Raw genomic sequence first — 16,887 nt, 5'->3', positions numbered from 1 at the left:
GTGAACATTGCAGCCAGACCTCCTCATTGCTAAGAAAACAGCTTTTTAGGTTTGCTTTTAATTTCCAGGCATAACTGTTGACATTTAGCTGTAAAATAAACTGCAGAGATTGTTTTGCCTGCAGACATCTCTCTCACTTTTGCTGCTCTTCCACATCTTCCTCTATACATTATATGATTCTGTGGAGAGGTGAGTGAAAATACCTCTGCAGTTGCTGCAGCTGTCCATGTTTCATGCAACCGCTAATTTTCATTTTCTCAGCTGATTATAATAATGAACTAAAAAGGAAAAAAAATCCAGTTTGTTGATTCTGATTAAAAGCTTGCAGAGCTTGTATCATAAGTGACAGAAATCTAACAGTGGGAATACAAAGGCTTCCAATCAACTCAACATTGTACTAGGATTTGCTTAGAAAACTGAAAGGGTTTGAGGCCAGCCCTGGAACTGGGGGCTACTCAGACTCTGAGAAGTCCAGTACCTGAATCTATTCCCCTCTCATAATCCCATTTGAGTCCTTTATCCATATTTCTACTCCCATTGTTCCTTGTTAGTGATCATTCCCTGATATCAGTGACTGTGTTTTGTATCTCCATGACAATGCCATCCCTGGGGCAAGAACACTTTGCATCCCTGACAATGCATACCTGACAAGAACACTTTGTTCTTGCCATACAGCAACATAAGACTATTTAGGTTTTAATAACATTTTAAGGCTGGCACTTCCAGTTAACTTTCTCTTAAAAAGAGAACTGATTGCACTGATTAATTTTTCTTAATTTCTGAATATAATAAAAAAATTCTGAATATAATCAAAACAATTTCCCATATTTTTTCTTAGAAATAAGTTTCTAATTCTTGTTTTTTTAGCTTTTTTGGGGTGCTGTCCTTAAGCTGCTAAGGGAACAGTCTAGAAGTAGCAGTTGAAATTTCAGTATTGGTCACATTCCAGTGAATTTTATTAATGAGTGTAAGGATGAAAAAACTCATTAAAACACTTCAGATTTCTTGTTCATGGCCCAAAACATGCTTAGAAGCTTTAAAGGCTGAAAAGATAAGTATTTTCTGTTTTGGTTCTAATCTTAGCAACACATCAGGCATGCGAATGCTAAGGAATATTTTTGTCATTAAGAAAGATTGAGAGAGGCAGTACTCAGTTAGCCCTTCATCCTTGAAGAGATTTCAAGCACACTGTAGTTTTGAACAGAGAAACTATTTTAGAGGAAATTGTCAAAGTTCTGCCAACAAACTCAGCTAATTTACAGGAATATCATGTACATGACATATGTTATGTTAAGCCCTCCCAAGAGTGATAAATACTGTGAAATGGAAGTTAGTGGTGCTGAAAAATGCAGTTTGTGATACAGTGTCAGGCTGTCTTCCTTCTAAGTCACCCTTCTGGAACAGAAAGTGAAAAGAACTTTCATAGTTTTGCCTATGCCAGCAAGATGTGCAGGATTAAGCTCTAAAGAAAGCATAAATAACATGTAACCCCTTTATAAAACAAACAAACAAGCCCAAAACCCAGAAAAACAAACCCCCAAAAAAACCCCAAAACCAAACCAGCAGCAGGAACAACTTCCACATAAAGGAGTTTACAAGGACTTTTCTAGTGACTTTTACTAAAAAAAATGAAACCTGTTAAAGTGGCTATGTAATTAGCAGGTCAAATCACAAATCTACTTGGATAGAATATTCTTCAATGAAATCTCTAAAATTTAGTTGGCCAGTACCAAAGGATTGCAAGTATTGAGTTATCTTCTTTTTTTAAGTATATCTATAGAACAGGTAATTGAAAAATGGAAACACTTTTCTCTCCTATTTTAACTCATCTTAAGCCATCTGCTATCACATCTATACATTTTTTTTAGTGTCTATGTGTGTATGTGAATGCACTGCCTTCCTGCATTTCAAGATTTTAGGAGGATGATGAAGGAATGCCTGTAAGGCACCAGGGTGTACATTATTCAGCAGAGCACTGGAGAACTTGAAAGGATAGCTGTTAATTGTTGGTAGTCCTTTGGAGGAGCAAAAGGAAACAGGGAAACAAAAGTAACTCATTAAAATTTCTGGAGTAAGACACTTCTCTGAGGAGAAATGGCATGCTGTTTTACTGCTTTTTCTTTGGTCTAAGGAATATCCTCAGTAATCTTAATGAAATGCAGTGTGATACTCTGCTCCTTTTGTGAAATGTTCCATAGAGAATATTCTCAGATTCTCTTAAAGAATTTGTCTGATTACTTACATGATTACCTTTTTGTTTTTCTTTAATGTTAGGTCTGGTGAATCTTTAAAGTGATTTAAATAGCTCTAAATCACATTCTTAAGTTATTTTGTTCCCACAGAAGTCAGTTGCTCAAAGAAAGAAGTCTACAAAACAGCAATTCTGATTTTGTGTTCGGGGAAAACATGGTTGAAAGAGTTTTGGTTGGATCTGCACATGCCGGGAGACTTTTTATCAAGGTCAGTGTACTTAAGAGTACAATTACTTTTTCAGATATTAGTTCTTTTTAGGTCCTTCTTCTTTTAAAGATCTCAGTAAATATTATTCCAATGTCTCTTGAGGATAAAATATGTAAGGATTTGCTGCTGGAGGCACAGGCATTCTTATCTTCACCACCCTATATACATTCTTTAATTACTAATGCTTGCCAATATGCACTTCTGGTTTTTGACTTGAAAAAGAGGCTTTTTTTTTCTATTCCATGTGAAGTGGAACACCCACAATCTAAGATAAAAGAATATGGTTCCTACTGCTCTAATTAACTTCCCTTGTAATGGTAAAGAGGTTGTCTGTCTGAAGGGAAGCCTACAAGAAAGCTGAAGAGAGACTGTTCACAGGAGCACAGAGTGACAGGACAAGGGAAAATGGCTTCAAACTGATGGACAGTAGGTATAGGTTCAATATTAGGAAGAAATTCTTCTTGTTGAGGGTGGTGAGACTACAGTAAAACATTTGGCTGGAAATGCACTGTGGATGCCCCATCCCTGGAGGTCATCCAGGGTGACCATCCGAGGCCGAGCTGGATGGGGCTCTGAGCAACCTAGTCTAATTAAAGGTGTCCCATTGCATTGCAGAGAAGTTGGAACCAGATGATTTTTAAGGTCTCCTTCAACCCAAACCATCCTGCAATTCTGTGATAAATAACTGCAAGGGAAAAATTGGACACCCTAGAGAGTGTCCATGTTAAAGCATATTGTGCATGCTTGTGAGGCAGCTTAAGTTCTGAAGGACTCTAGGACAAAAAAGTGGTTCCTGAGCTGAGATCTGCACCATTGAAAATAGAATTGAAATTCAGATTTTAATTGAAGTAGGATGAAAACTGTATGGTTATCTGCTAGGTAAAAAGCTTGGCAACCATAGGTTTGGGCTATGCCTTCTGGCCAAGATTTATTTATAAGGTAGGAGTTGCAGCACTGAGCATTGTCAGAAGCCACAAGCATTTATTCAGACATGCCTAAGAAAATTCATCTGCAAAACTGAAGGTGATAGAAATTTTTAAGCCCTCTGAGGCTTAAGTTTGTGGTGTCTGAGAGTTTTAAACTACTCTTCTGAGACTCTTCTTATTCTGAGTAGTTTAAAACTACTATAAGCTTGAATTGGAAATAAACCAGTACCTTAACATCTGAATTCTTCAGTGGATTTAAATACTAGTCCAGGATCCACACAAAGAAGTCATTCTTCTCAGAGGAAGAAAGACATACTGATTCTATGATAATAATATTACTTCCTCTTCAGACTGAAATTGTATCATCTGGGCTAGTTTTACTCTGAAGCTATTAAAATTGCTAATCTTCAGCCTAGCATGCATTAAATGATTGAATGTTCTGTTTGATATAAAGTAACATAGCCAGTTTTAAAAATAGGAATTCTTATTTCCCCGGTGTTTTTCCAGAGTCCTGAGAGGCATCCCAAGCTGTGTAATGAAGTTGATTTACTCAAAGGAGAAATAACATTCATGTCCACAGGATCTTCTCATGTCAGGCCACAAGCAAGTAAGCATACTCAGGAAACAAGCACTGTTAGCTTTATTATTATATCTCACTGTATTTTAGAGGATGTCAAATGAGTGGTGGTCAGTAATTTTCATCTGTTCTCAAGATATCCAGTCATGAGTATGCTTAGAGTATGTGCCAAAATCTATATTCAGAAAGCAGGTAGAGTTTGTTTTATGACATGTGAACTGGAACTTCAGAAAGCATGATCTGAATTACTCAAGAAATATTACAGAGTACAGATTATTACAGATTATTATTATGCTTAATGCCCTCTTTGCCTCAGAAGAGGCTGAAGTGGGAAGATGGCTTGTTCCAGGACAACTGTTCTCTTGGGTTGGTTGATGGTGCCACAGAACAGAATGTACTGTACTTGGCACTAGTGAGGCCACACTTTGAGTGCTGTGTCAGTTCTGGCCCCTCAGTTTGGGAAGGACGTTGACATACTTGAGTGCATCCAGAGGAGGCAGCGAGGCTGGGGAGGGACTGGGAACACAGGCCGTGAGAGGGAGGGCCAAGGGAGCTGGGGGTGTTTAGCCTGGAGAAAAGGAGACTCGGATGTGACACTACAACTCCCTAAAGGGTAGCTGTAGTCAGGTGGGGGTTGGTCTCTTTCTCCAGGCAGCCACTGACAGAACCAGAGGACTCGGTCTTAAGCTGTATCAAGGGAGAGATAGGTTGCATATTAGGAAAAAACTTTTTTACTGAAAGAGTGATAAAGTCCTGGAACAGTTTTCCCAGGGAGGTGGTGGAGTCACCATCCCTGGATGTGTTTAAAAAAAGACTTATGTGTCACTTGGTGCGATGGTTTAGTTGTGGTGCTAGTGAAGGGGTTGAACTCAATGATCTTGAAGGTCTCTTCCAACCTTGTAATTCTGTGATTACTTATTGTTTGGAAAAAAGTGCAGGAACCTTTATGAATGCCTTATGGACCACATTGTTGAATTAAAATTTTAGGCTGTCTGCTGCTTGTATTTTTCAAATTCTCATATCTTTGTTATTTTGGATCATAATTGTGGGACTGAAAGTTCTATACAGACAGATTTCAGGGCTTGTTTGTGACTCTGGTGTGAGATTTTCTACTAAGCAAGCCAGGTAAACCTAGGCTGTGAGGGAGTCCCCAACAGCCCCTGTTGTGATCCTTCTTGACAAATTCTGCACTCCTCTTTACTAAAAGATTTATTAGATCCTATGATTTGTGTAAGCATTCTTACAAGTAAAAAATTCTAAATATAAAGCCCTCAGAACATGTGTATAGATTATGCAAAGATACAGAGCTTTGTAACAACATTGTTCCTTTCAAGTCTTTTCCTCTGTGTTCCTGTTAAATATTCATTGTATATGTATTATTATTCTGAATATTGGGATACTTGGCATAACAATATATCAGATGAGTTCAATTTGAAAATTAGTTTCTAAATATTTAGGCCTTGTTTCTGATTGTTTCTGTTTGTCCCTTGGGACAAACTTCTGCAACTATAAACAGCCCTGTTCAATTCTGTATGAGCCTTTTTGGTGAGGTGTTTTGTATTCCTGTCTTTTCCTCTAATGTTTGTTGCTTTGGCCAAAAACTTATTAATAACACTAAACAATTACTGAGGTCACATCCTGTGTGACCTGTACTAGTTTTGTTATCCTAAAAATATTCACAAAATATTCCCTGTATAGATAGAATGTCTTTTTTTTTTTTTTTTTCTCTACAGAAAGACCTTTGTTGAGGAATGCAACACTAATTGAATCAGCAGCTGCTTGTGTTTCCAAGCCAGTGGAGAAAATTCTGTTAGATAAAGTTGAAGTTATAACTGGAGAAGAAGCAGAACAAAATGTATTGCAGGTGTGTATTTCATAAAACCTTGATGGTGAGTAGTTTAGTTGTTAAAAAGAACATCTAGATCTATTGCAGATGCAGCAATCTAAAAACAACTTCAATTTCTATTTTAAATTTTTGCTTTTTTTAAAGCTATGTCTCAGCTAACCCATTTTTTTTTAAGCTGGAGCATTCTTTTTCATATTATATTTGCTCATTTTGTAGTCCTTTTTAGTAAATGACTATTTCAGTGGTATTTTATAAGCATCTGCCTAGTATACTAGCTGTAACCACAACCTTGGAACTGGAAGTGATTTGAGTGAAGATGGGGTTTGTGAAAAAAAATTTTGGGGGAAAAAAGCAATGTGTTGTTAAAGTGATTTTATAGTTCAGATAAAATAGCAATTATCTTTCCAACCTGGCAGGGTGTATATTTTTATTCTTTGTCTTCAAAATATTATTTTCTCAGAAAATAGCAATTGTGATTTTAAAAAATCTTACCATTATTTTATTTTTGATTAATTCTTCTGTCTTGGCAGACCACAGAAGTTTTACTGTTTTTAGAGCTGTACTCTTCTAGTAGCAGTACTGGTATTCTGCTGCATAACATTTGTAATGAGTGAGAAAATAAGGTTGTACAACTTTTGGAACAAATTTAGATATGGCGGTGGATATCACAGACTGCTGCTACACCTAAAAACACAGTAGCAGCAAAACTGAAGGGCCTCAGCAACTTCCTCAACAGACAAACTGTTAATGAAGATGAAATATTTGCAAAATTAAACTGGGACTCATGCTGAATGTTTTCTATGATGAGAAAAGAGCTCACAGATCTAAGAGCCCTTTCATTTTAAGTAATAAAGGTGATATATCTATATATTTATGTATAGATAATAGCTGTGTACCTTTGTGCACATGCAATGTAATACATGGATGTATTAAAAGCCATATCAAAAGTTTTACAACCATGAAGTTGTTATTTTAGAGCCAATAAAACTAGCATTAGCTGGCACTTTTCATCATGTATTTCTCTTTCAGATTAACTGCAAGCTCTTTGTATTTAATAAGCTTTCTTTAAGTTGGACTGAAAGAGGCAGAGGATCCCTGAGGCTTAATGACACTTCTAGCAATAAGCATGGAATGTTGCAATCAAGGCTAAGTATGAGTTAAATAATGAGATATACCATACAGAAAACACCAAATGGCCAGAGTTTATTTCAGAACATTTAAATCTGAAAAGATTGTTATATTTAAGTCACATTGCTGAGAATCGTTTTTTGTGCTAAAGTTCTCAGTGTTACAGACTGAGGAACCAGGCTCACATGTATTGTTAGATTCTGTGTACTTCTCTAATGCAGTGTGTCTGCTGTACTAGCTCAGTCACCAGTCTAAGAGTTTGCTCTTTATTGGTTCTGCTTTTTCAGCAGCTCTGTTTCAAGACTCTTTTGGAATGTTGTTACTGTGCTGTTACTTTTTTGTACTGTATTGCACAGTTTCAGCAGATTATTTCCTTTGTGTGCCAGACATACTGAAAGAAATGAAAATATTTGGATATTTAAAAAAAAATCTCACTATATCAGGGTTTTATACCAAATTAGAAAGAATAATTGATGAAAATATTACTTGTATACAAGTGCTGGAGAAAACAACTGCAGCATATCTTATTAACCGTCTTATTTTAGTTATGCGAAATCAAGGTAGCTTGAGACTGATTCTCAACACCCAACTCTGGGAACAAATGGTTATAAAAAGAGCAAACAGAAAGAGCCTGTGCTTCACTGCAACAGATCAAGAGGACCATTCTATTCAAGTATTTTTAACTCAGGTGAGTAGGAGACGACAGCTCCACCCAAAACCCCACTTCATCTAGAAGTCAGAAGGGTTGATGAGGGTTGGTTTTAGCAAATGGCCTTCATGCTCTATCAGACTATTCTCAGCTTGGATGTTACATGGCTTTTATTATGGAATGTGTTAGAATGATATTTCAAAAAAACAGATGTGATGATATGATCTAGCCTTAAGACAGACATTTTCAGACTCTGGTTCACATACCACCAATGGAATGGGTATCATTCCAGTAACATTCAGAAATGTCTCTATTTTAATGGAAGGAATACACTGACAATTTCTTCACAGGTAGTTAAAATTTTGTAAGTTACACTGGTAAAAGGCAGCAGCTTTCTGCCATGATTCTCAACACAGCACCTGAAATAAATCCATCCAGTGTAGGACCTCCATTTCTCAGTTGAGAAAAATACAGAGTTTCAATATCGCCCTGTGTAAGACAATAGTCTTGAGAACCCTGAGATTTTCTCCAGCAAGGGCTAAATTGGAGATGGAAATGTGCTGGACCTATTTTCAAATATAAAGCACTTACATCCTAAGTTTGAAAGTGAGAACATCCACATGAGTTTAAGGATGTTTACAGTTTCCCTAGTAGATCTTTCTAGGAAGGATTCAGCTTGCTGGGAAAGACAAATAGTTCCAGGAAGTGTCACATATCATACACAAGCAAAGCACCATGCACTGTATATGCAAGTACTGTAAATCTATCACTTCCTAACAGGGAATGGCTTAACTATGGATGTGCTGGACTGCTGGTCTGCTTGTGAGAATTAGAAATGTCCTGATTTCCAGGTGCTGCACTGTTTTCATAGGGCATGTAATTTGCATTCTGTAAAATGGTCTTGGCACTACTAAGCAGTAAAAATAGACATGTATGAGGTCACAATATATGAGAGCTATATGGGTGTGGCAAGGGTTGTAGGAAGCTGCTTCTACAGTCACTGAAGAGGCTAGTACCCATCCCTACAGTATCCACCTGGTGACTGTATATATTGACATGTCAGGGATTTCCTACTTCTAGAAACAAGCTCAGGAATCATCTGCAATATCAAATAATCTATAAAAACTGAGTTGTTCTTCAGGGAAAGTAATTCCATAGCTCATGTATCTTGTAACTATACAGAAAACAATCAACAGCTGCATATAAAGCTCAGACCACATAGATAAACTTAACATTATTTGTATTGGCATTAGTATTTGGATGTTAATTATTAATTGTGAATCTTAAGTTGACTGTTTTGATTAGAAGAGACAAAATACAACTCTTTCATTATTTTTTAAATGGATTTTTATCTGTTGTTTTTGACTATACATTTTATGTTCTGCAGGCAAGCTCAAAAGACACTGAACACCTGTATGCAGCAATACATCATCGCCTTGTGGCCTTGCGAAGCTTTGCTGAGCAAGAGCCAGATGCGCATCAAGTAGACACAGAGTCAGAAACAGCTTTTCAGCCATTAAACTGTGATAGTGATGATGAAGATGATGAAGAACTAACTCAAGTGAGCAGCACTGGATCTGGTAAGTGGAGGTTTTGCTGGAAATGTGTAATCCTTTCAGGGTATTTGCTTAAAGTAATGAAAATGGGACTTTTTTTTTTTTTAATGATGACTATAACTTTTATCTGATACAGATATCCCTTTTTCAGGTAGAAATAGGGTAATTCCTGTTAGTATTCTGACTTATTACTGTTAAAATGTAAGATTTTGCCAGCTCAAGTATCTACACATATTTCTAGGCATGGAATATACTTGAAAAATGCTTGAAGTTTAAAAAAAATTATATTATCAATAATAATCTAAATGCTTTATCAGTATATTTCAGTAGAAATGACTGGAGATGTTGAGATACTGCTTTTACCTTGAGTAAATGAAGTATGAGTCCATTCACATCAGTGACTAGCTTGTTGCTAAAAGCCTGGAGCACAATGTGTTTACTAATATATTTATAGTGTCATGGTTAACTTAATTTAAAACATGTTCCTTGATCAGCTGTAACGACTAGGAAATCTGCAGGACAATATTTACACACCAGTTCTGCCAGCGTTCTTCATCATAACAAAAATGTGGATTTCTCAGAGAGAAAAATGCCACTAAAATAAGACATTAATGCCTTAATGCTTCTTTTAATGTAACTCACAACAGGGCTGCAGTCACATTTGCAGACAGCAAGGCAGAAAGAGCTGTTAGACTTACCTACCAAAAGAGAAATCATATTTGTGGAGCAAATTCACTGCTTGTGTCAAACTGCTATAGCATATACAGAAGCTTCCAATTAGGAGTGGTTTTTCAACAGAGGGACTACATCAGGCAACTTTGAGTTGTTGCTTACAGGATTAGTTTCCCTCTGCAACTAGGTAACATACTGTCCTTATAAACATTCCTTCCAACAACTATTCATCAAGAATCAAGAAATGATCAGTAACAGCTGTAAGTACTGTTTCCCTAAGGAAACAATCTTTTCTTTCCTTTTATCATAGAATCTTAGAATATGCTGAATTGGAAGGTACCCTAAAGGATCATCGAATCCAACTCCTGGCACTGACAGCACACCCCAAGAGTCACACCCTGTCCCTGAGAGCATTTTCCAAATGCTTCTTGAACTCTGCCAGGGTGGTGCTGTGATCACTGCCCTGGGGAGCTGTTCAGTGCTCAGCCACCCTCTGGGGAAGAACCTTTTCCTGATACCAAACCTAAACCTCCACTGACACAGCTCCAGGCCATTCCCTTGGGTGTTGCCACTGGTCACCACAGAGAAGAGATCTGTTTGTGCTCCTCCTCTTCCCCTCATGAGGAAGTTGAAGACCTCCTTCTCCAGGGACAACAAGCCAAGTGACCTCAGCTGCATTTCATACAGCTTCCCCTTAACGCCCTTCACCATCTTCGTTATCCTCCTGATAGACTGCAATATCTTTACATCCTTCTTATAGTGAGGTGACCCAAAACTGAACAGAGTTTCTGATAACTTGGAAATTTTGGATGGAGCTTGATTCCTTCCCAAAATTCCTAATAAGAACTCTTTATTCTTTCAGAAAAAAAAAAAAAAAAAAAAGAAAAAAATAAAAAAGAGGGGAAAGGGGTTTTCAAAGCAGTGTAGGAACACAGATACACAAGTTAAATATTTATTTTGGTTTGCAGAGACTTCTGATAAAAATATTCAGATGGCAGCCAGCAAACAGACTCTGAAATGTGTGAGGTGTTGTTTTCCCTTGTCCTTTCAGGGTAACCATCTGTGCCTCATTTATTCCAGTTTGTAACAAGAGTTTTAACAATCCCTTTCAAGCCCTTTTTTAATGGCTTCTAGCTCTTCTGCTTATCTTAATCTCTTCTCAGAGCCACAATGTGTTAATTTGCATGCATTTCAGTTACTGAAGTCCAAGTCACTCTCCACCTTCAGGTATCCAAGTCACTCTCCACTTTCAGACATTCAATCTCACTCATGACTGTCCCTGGAGCTCCCTTTTACCAAAATGGAAGAATAATAGGCCTTATGGGTTTTGAACAGGAAGAGGTCAGTTTTAAATATCAGCATAGATATGTCCATTTAGATACAAGAGAACAGAGCCTGGTTTTTTAAGAGCATTAGTTCTAATTTTTAAAATTTCCTTCTTTCATTTTTATTGAAGGGTGTATGTGAATAAGTCATCTTATTTTTATTTATGTAACTCAGTTTTGAAGATTACTGCTCCTTAAGAATATATAAATGTTAAGAAGCCTAAGTCCTCAGGGACTGTTTCTTTACAAGAGATAAAGAATTTACAAAAACTGCCTCCATTTTATGTCATTCCATTCTATTTTTTTCTCGTCCCCCCCCTGCAGTGGTTTTCTTTTCTTAATATAGCAATTTCCTACTTATTAAAATGAACTCACACAGTTGCCTAGATGATGTATTTCATGACACTGTAAAAGACATAAAAAATTAGATCTTTATTATCTTTATAGTATCTTTACAAGAATTGTTTTTAGTGCTTAAGACTGAAGAAGAAAGCAAATATGATATACATAGTAAGTGAATTATGGACTTTTAAGTGATTCTGTATATTTGCAAGACTTTGTTGTAAGCATTCTTTACAGAAAATTCTTGATCTAGAGTATGTTAATGCTATATACAGACAGTGTATAAAGTAGTAGAGATTTTTGTGTGATTTTATGAGTCAGTATAGACATTTATTCCAATATTTTTAAACTTCCCAGTTGAATTGCTTTACTTTCAAGTAGAGATATTAATTTCATAAAGTCCATAAAGAGAAATTAGCTATGCCTGACATTTTTATCAGATTATATTTTACCAGTTACAGCCTGAATATTTTTACCAACAAAATGCTCTGTAAATCTAAGCGGAAAGAAAAAGAACAATTAATCTTTAAATAGATTTTGAGATGGGATGGGATCAGTAAGACTTTGGAAAGTATTTAGCATTTCCCTCTGACTACAAAGTAGCTGAGGAAGTGAATTTAGACTAAAGAGCAAACTTCTTGTCTGACCAAGTCAAACAAGTAAAGTACCTGTGTGGTACAAAGATGGCACTGTCACTAGGCAAAGAAAAGTTTTATGCATTTCTTCTTATACTCCAGCTCACCAATCTGAAATCTTATAACTTCATCCTGACTGAAAGATCATCTTTTTGGATTGAGGTGTCCTTCTGTAATTTTAGAAGCTCTTAATCTTTCTTAATCTTAGAAGCTATTAGAATGAATTCAAAGATTCTGCAGTTTAGGACTAGGTAAGTCCCAAGAAGTCTCTCCATATCCAGCCACAGACCTTATGAGAAAAATCAGTGTGCAAAGACATAAGAGTGTATCCCATATGGATCCACAAAGCATTGTGTGGATTTTCAAGACTACTGGTATTGAGAGTCAGTAGTCTCCAAACATTAGAAGTGTGTTGGTCTGAGAACCAGACAGTATCATAATATAGAAATGCAAAAGTACATGCATTTGCAGAACTGAAGAATGTTTTATTTTAGGGACATTTTCTGGTCCACTATACATATACTTCCCATCTCAGTTTTATTAGGACTCTCTTATGCTAGAGTTTACCAAGATTTAAAATGTTACAAGAGCTTTATTTCTATTTTGAAGTAAAGTACTTTTAAAGTTCTTAAAGGACCTACTCTTCAGCAACACCACAGTAACTCTGAAAAATTGCTTTATTTGGAATTTCTTGTCAACTTACTTTAAGTTCTTATCAATTGTTAAGGATTCCAAACTATGAAGCTAACACACACATACCTGATAGTGATTAAAACTGAGGAAGAAAGAAAAGTTAAGAATTAACTTCTTTGTTGGAGTTTCTGTATTCTTTCCAGCAGCCACCAGTAATATCTAAAGTAGAGAAAAAAAAGACACTCTATGATTGGTTTTAAATGCTCCTGTATCAGGAAAGAGAAGGGGGAAGACCACACTTAATATTCTGACAAACACAAGCTTTCATTTCACTTGTAAGAGATTTTAAACTCTTGGTACGTATTTAGGGATGGCCAGATCGTAGCAGCAATTTTTAAGCAAATACTGTGGTAGTGGTATTATGTGTCTGATATTATTAGTCAGTTCTACCTACTTTCTGCAGATGAGTCAAAGTCACAGAGATTATGCACCAAAACAACTTTCTCATAACCAATGAGCTGTTTGAAGATATGTTGGATTTCTCACAGTTGTCTGAGCATCTGTAATGAAGTCTTAAAGCAGTGTACCCTCCATAGAGTGAGATACTTTGTATCCTGGGTACACTGGCCTACCTAGACATCAGATTCCTTAGTGTTTTTTGCGCTTGTCTTTATTGACTTGGAGGGTCATAGACTTCATTCACAATTCACATGTTCAAATATTTGTGAATAATCTTCTGTTATCTAGTTACCTATTTACCAAAATCAGGAACTGATCATATCCAAACTTTAACCTACTGCTTTGGTATTATGAAATTCCGGATTGTTTCAAAACATGAATATGCTCAAATAAGCAAGATTTTTTCAATAAATTCTTTTTCAGATCATTCTAGATGGAATCGCAGGCGGTCTGTTGTCTGCTCATGATATCTGCCAGAGATTACAACAGCTCAGTTGGGAACTCATCTTCCCAAAATGTCTAAGCTGACTCTTCAACTCCTGGAGGGAGGAAATCAAATGAATATTACTTTATTACTTTTAAGTAGAAATTAATTTTAGAGACAGCTTAAATTTAATTCATTGAGAAAGAATTTCAGATGCGCTATTGAGGATTCCAGGCAGCCTGCTATTGAGCTAAGAATAACACCGTGGCTTCCTATAGACAAGAACTGTTACAAAGACTTTCAATTTTAGAACTAAATATATTTAGATACATTATCAGAGTAAGGAATTTTATAGGGAATAAGTACTTATTCATCATATTGATGGATACTACCACATAAGCATTAACTAATAATATATGTGAACAGATATTTGTTACTTTTAATCTATTATTTAAAAGATACATTTGGAAAGCTTTAAATTTTGCTTCACTGAAAACATTTATTTAAAATTGTGTGATAACTTTCAGCATCCTATTTGTAAATGCATGCAAGCAAAACATGGCGTAGTAGTTTAGCATGACTAAGGTCTATGGAAAACTAGCTTTTATACAAGGGCTTTTATTTAATGCTTATTTTGAAAATATCTGGAGTGGTATACTTGCTGCAGAATTTTGTTTAAGGGAGAAGAACCATGATCTGCATCTTTCAGCTGTATGCACCAAAAGAATTCATCATGAAGAAGTAAAAACCCATTCTAAGGGCTATATGAGCTTTAAAATTTACAGTGTATCTGCCTGCTCATTAACACCTTTCTAGCTGAACAAAACAAACACCTGCACTTGTGTATATTAGTTGTTCATTTGATATACACAAGTAAATGCATGCACAGTACAACAGGATATCTACATTTTAAATGTGTGAGATTATCTGAGATTACTTCTGCCATAGGTGTTGCTATCCCTAACAGCATCATTCATTTGAGTATCTTACACATGCTCATGTGCACAATAATCCCAACAGTGGCCAAGACACAGTTGCACTGGAAAATTCATTCCACAAACAAATGCCTTCTACCTAAACATTTTTGTGAGAAAAAAACTCCAATTCACCTGTGAATCGAGACATGCAGGGTCATGCACAGTAACACATGCCACTTATGTTTCATATTTTCATTCTGTCAAAAATAGAATTTGTCTGCAATCTCTCCACTGCCACTTCCCTGATATCCTGCATATTTGTCATCTTCAGAGCTGAAACAATGCTCTAAAATATCTCAAGTCCTTTTAATTAAGGTAATTGTAATGATTTCTCAATTTAAAAAGCTGCAACACACCTTATCAGTCAAGTTACAATTTAGTTTTCCCATCTGAACATGGTATGAAGTTCCAACAATACTAGTTTCTTCCTGAATTGTCAGTGCACTGCCAAGATTAGTATCCTGATGAAGCTGAAATGTTGTCTGGATTACACTGAATGTAATGGCCCACCAAAATTAGAACTGACATTGATTTAGCATCTGGATGACAGTAAATTTAAGTGGAAATCATTTTTTGCCTTCAGAAAAAAGGGAGTGCTTCCCAACAGAGCACCTGTGTCAAACAGTGAAGCATGGGGATTCTCTTTTACTCCAGTCTGCCAATAACAAAAATATTGTTTCCATAATGAGCTGTACATTGTGTCCTTTGTTACCAGCCTCACTCCTGACCACATCACATCACTGACCTTCATATTTCATTGCTGCAGCTCATCCTCAGGGACAAAGCTCCATGTTATAAAAACTCGGGCAGTTGTAAAACACAGCAGCCCTATGTATTTAGCAACAGGTCATGGTGATATGTTTGTCCTGGAGTTCAGCTGGCTATGCACTGAATGCAGCGTTTGATTTCAAAGTCTGTCCTGATAATCAAAGCTTTCTGTTTCTTTAAACAGGATTTAAGCACCTTAGTGACACAACACCCCTCTTAATTCTACTACAGCTGTAAAATTCTTGGTAAATGAGGGAGGTTTACAGGGCAGAGACAACAGAACTTTTTCAGAGACAGGACTTAAACTTTGTATTTTGCTCCCACAGCATACAGAACAAGGTTTATAAATAAAAGCTCTTTTGATCTGGTTGATACCAAGGTTGATGTTTATCAAGGTTGATAAATAAAAGCTCTCCCAAGATCCTTACATGTATACAAGTATACATATAAACACACACACTCAAAACATCAAGCTTCATCTCCTAAAAGGTGAGAAGGAAAAGAGATGTTTATTTTAAAGACATTGGATACTTTGGTAATAGAGGAAAAGATTTTTTGCTCTTAAGAACCTAATTATGTGTTCTCTTCAGTCTCACTCCACTAAAATTCACTGTTCCTCAAGCCTGAAAGTACACCATTATATAATGTATTAACTTGGTTTTAAAAATGTAGTTTGTCATTTTATGACACCTGGACAGCAATTTCTGTGCCTCAGCAATAAACAGTTTTATTACCAGTTAAATTTCTGTGTAACTAGGAGTCTTATTTTGTGTCCCAGTTATAGTTTCCATGAGTTAGAGTTCCATGCTGCAGAATCTCAAGCCTGCTTTTCTAAGGAAACAATATGTAAGCAGTTGTGCATGCCATCCACCTGTCAGATCCACACTGAGTCCACTGTTCAGTTTCAAAGAATTGCACAGGAGCTAGAATGCTCTAAGACTATTTAAATTCTTCATGAAGATTGGCAGTTGCTGAGTGACAGAAATCAGAGAAAGGCATCCTTTGAGGAAAAAGTTTCAGGGTAAGCTTGGTATTTTTCTGTGATGCTAGTGGGCCTGAGTGGTGTTTTTCTGCTTCTGTACAAGCTGCAGCACTTTCTGGGAGGGAGGAGAAACAGAGCATGGAAGGATGGGTCCCTTTAGCCTGAAGAGAGGTGTAGAGACATGACCCAAACCCACATGAAACTAAACATGATTTTTTTTTTTCCAGATAAATTTCTATCTTTCTGAGAAACCCCAGTGACACTTTAATATACATAAAGGATGTAGAGCTGGAAGATCTTATATATTCATACAGTAGTAATTTTCCCAAGGAGGGAAAACTAACAGTTCCTAATAATAATAATATATTCTACTAAGATTAGGAACTTCTAGTAGAATCTACTTGGATGGGACAGACTGAATGTCCTACTTTACATTCTGGAGGCATTTGTATCTCTTCAAAAATCTTGTCCCTCAGGTTTTTATGTCGTGCTCTTTAGCAACCTCTGAAATAGTTTTGGCAGACTGTA

At 36.4% G+C, this 16,887-nt stretch overlaps 1 protein-coding gene across 2 annotated transcripts in view; it reads left to right on the top strand.

The window, feature by feature from the left end:
* The window catches only part of RANBP3L (RAN binding protein 3 like), a 32,856-nt gene extending 16,743 nt beyond the window's left edge, over positions 1–16,113 (top strand). Inside the window, exons 9-15 of one of the 2 annotated variants that reach the window (XM_021551780.4) lie at positions 2,343–2,460; positions 3,894–3,993; positions 5,697–5,827; positions 6,839–6,959; positions 7,483–7,625; positions 8,974–9,166; positions 13,632–16,113. In XM_021551780.4, coding sequence (XP_021407455.2) covers positions 2,343–2,460; positions 3,894–3,993; positions 5,697–5,827; positions 6,839–6,959; positions 7,483–7,625; positions 8,974–9,166; positions 13,632–13,675 — 850 coding nt within the window. In that variant the 3' untranslated portion in view covers positions 13,676–16,113. Of the gene's footprint in view, positions 1–2,342; positions 2,461–3,893; positions 3,994–5,696; positions 5,828–6,838; positions 6,960–7,482; positions 7,626–8,973; positions 9,167–10,124 lie in introns of both variants that reach the window. The other variant, XM_021551787.3, reaches the window with a different exon arrangement.
* Positions 16,114–16,887: the final 774 nt, after the last annotated feature.

The sequence above is a fragment of the Lonchura striata genome, chromosome Z (genome assembly GCF_050655825.1).
Source record: "Lonchura striata isolate lonStrDom1 chromosome Z, ASM5065582v1, whole genome shotgun sequence".
Classification (NCBI taxonomy): Eukaryota; Metazoa; Chordata; class Aves; order Passeriformes; family Estrildidae; genus Lonchura; species Lonchura striata.
Note: the sequence above shows the minus strand (reverse complement) of the source record. Positions and strands in the feature narration are given on the sequence as shown.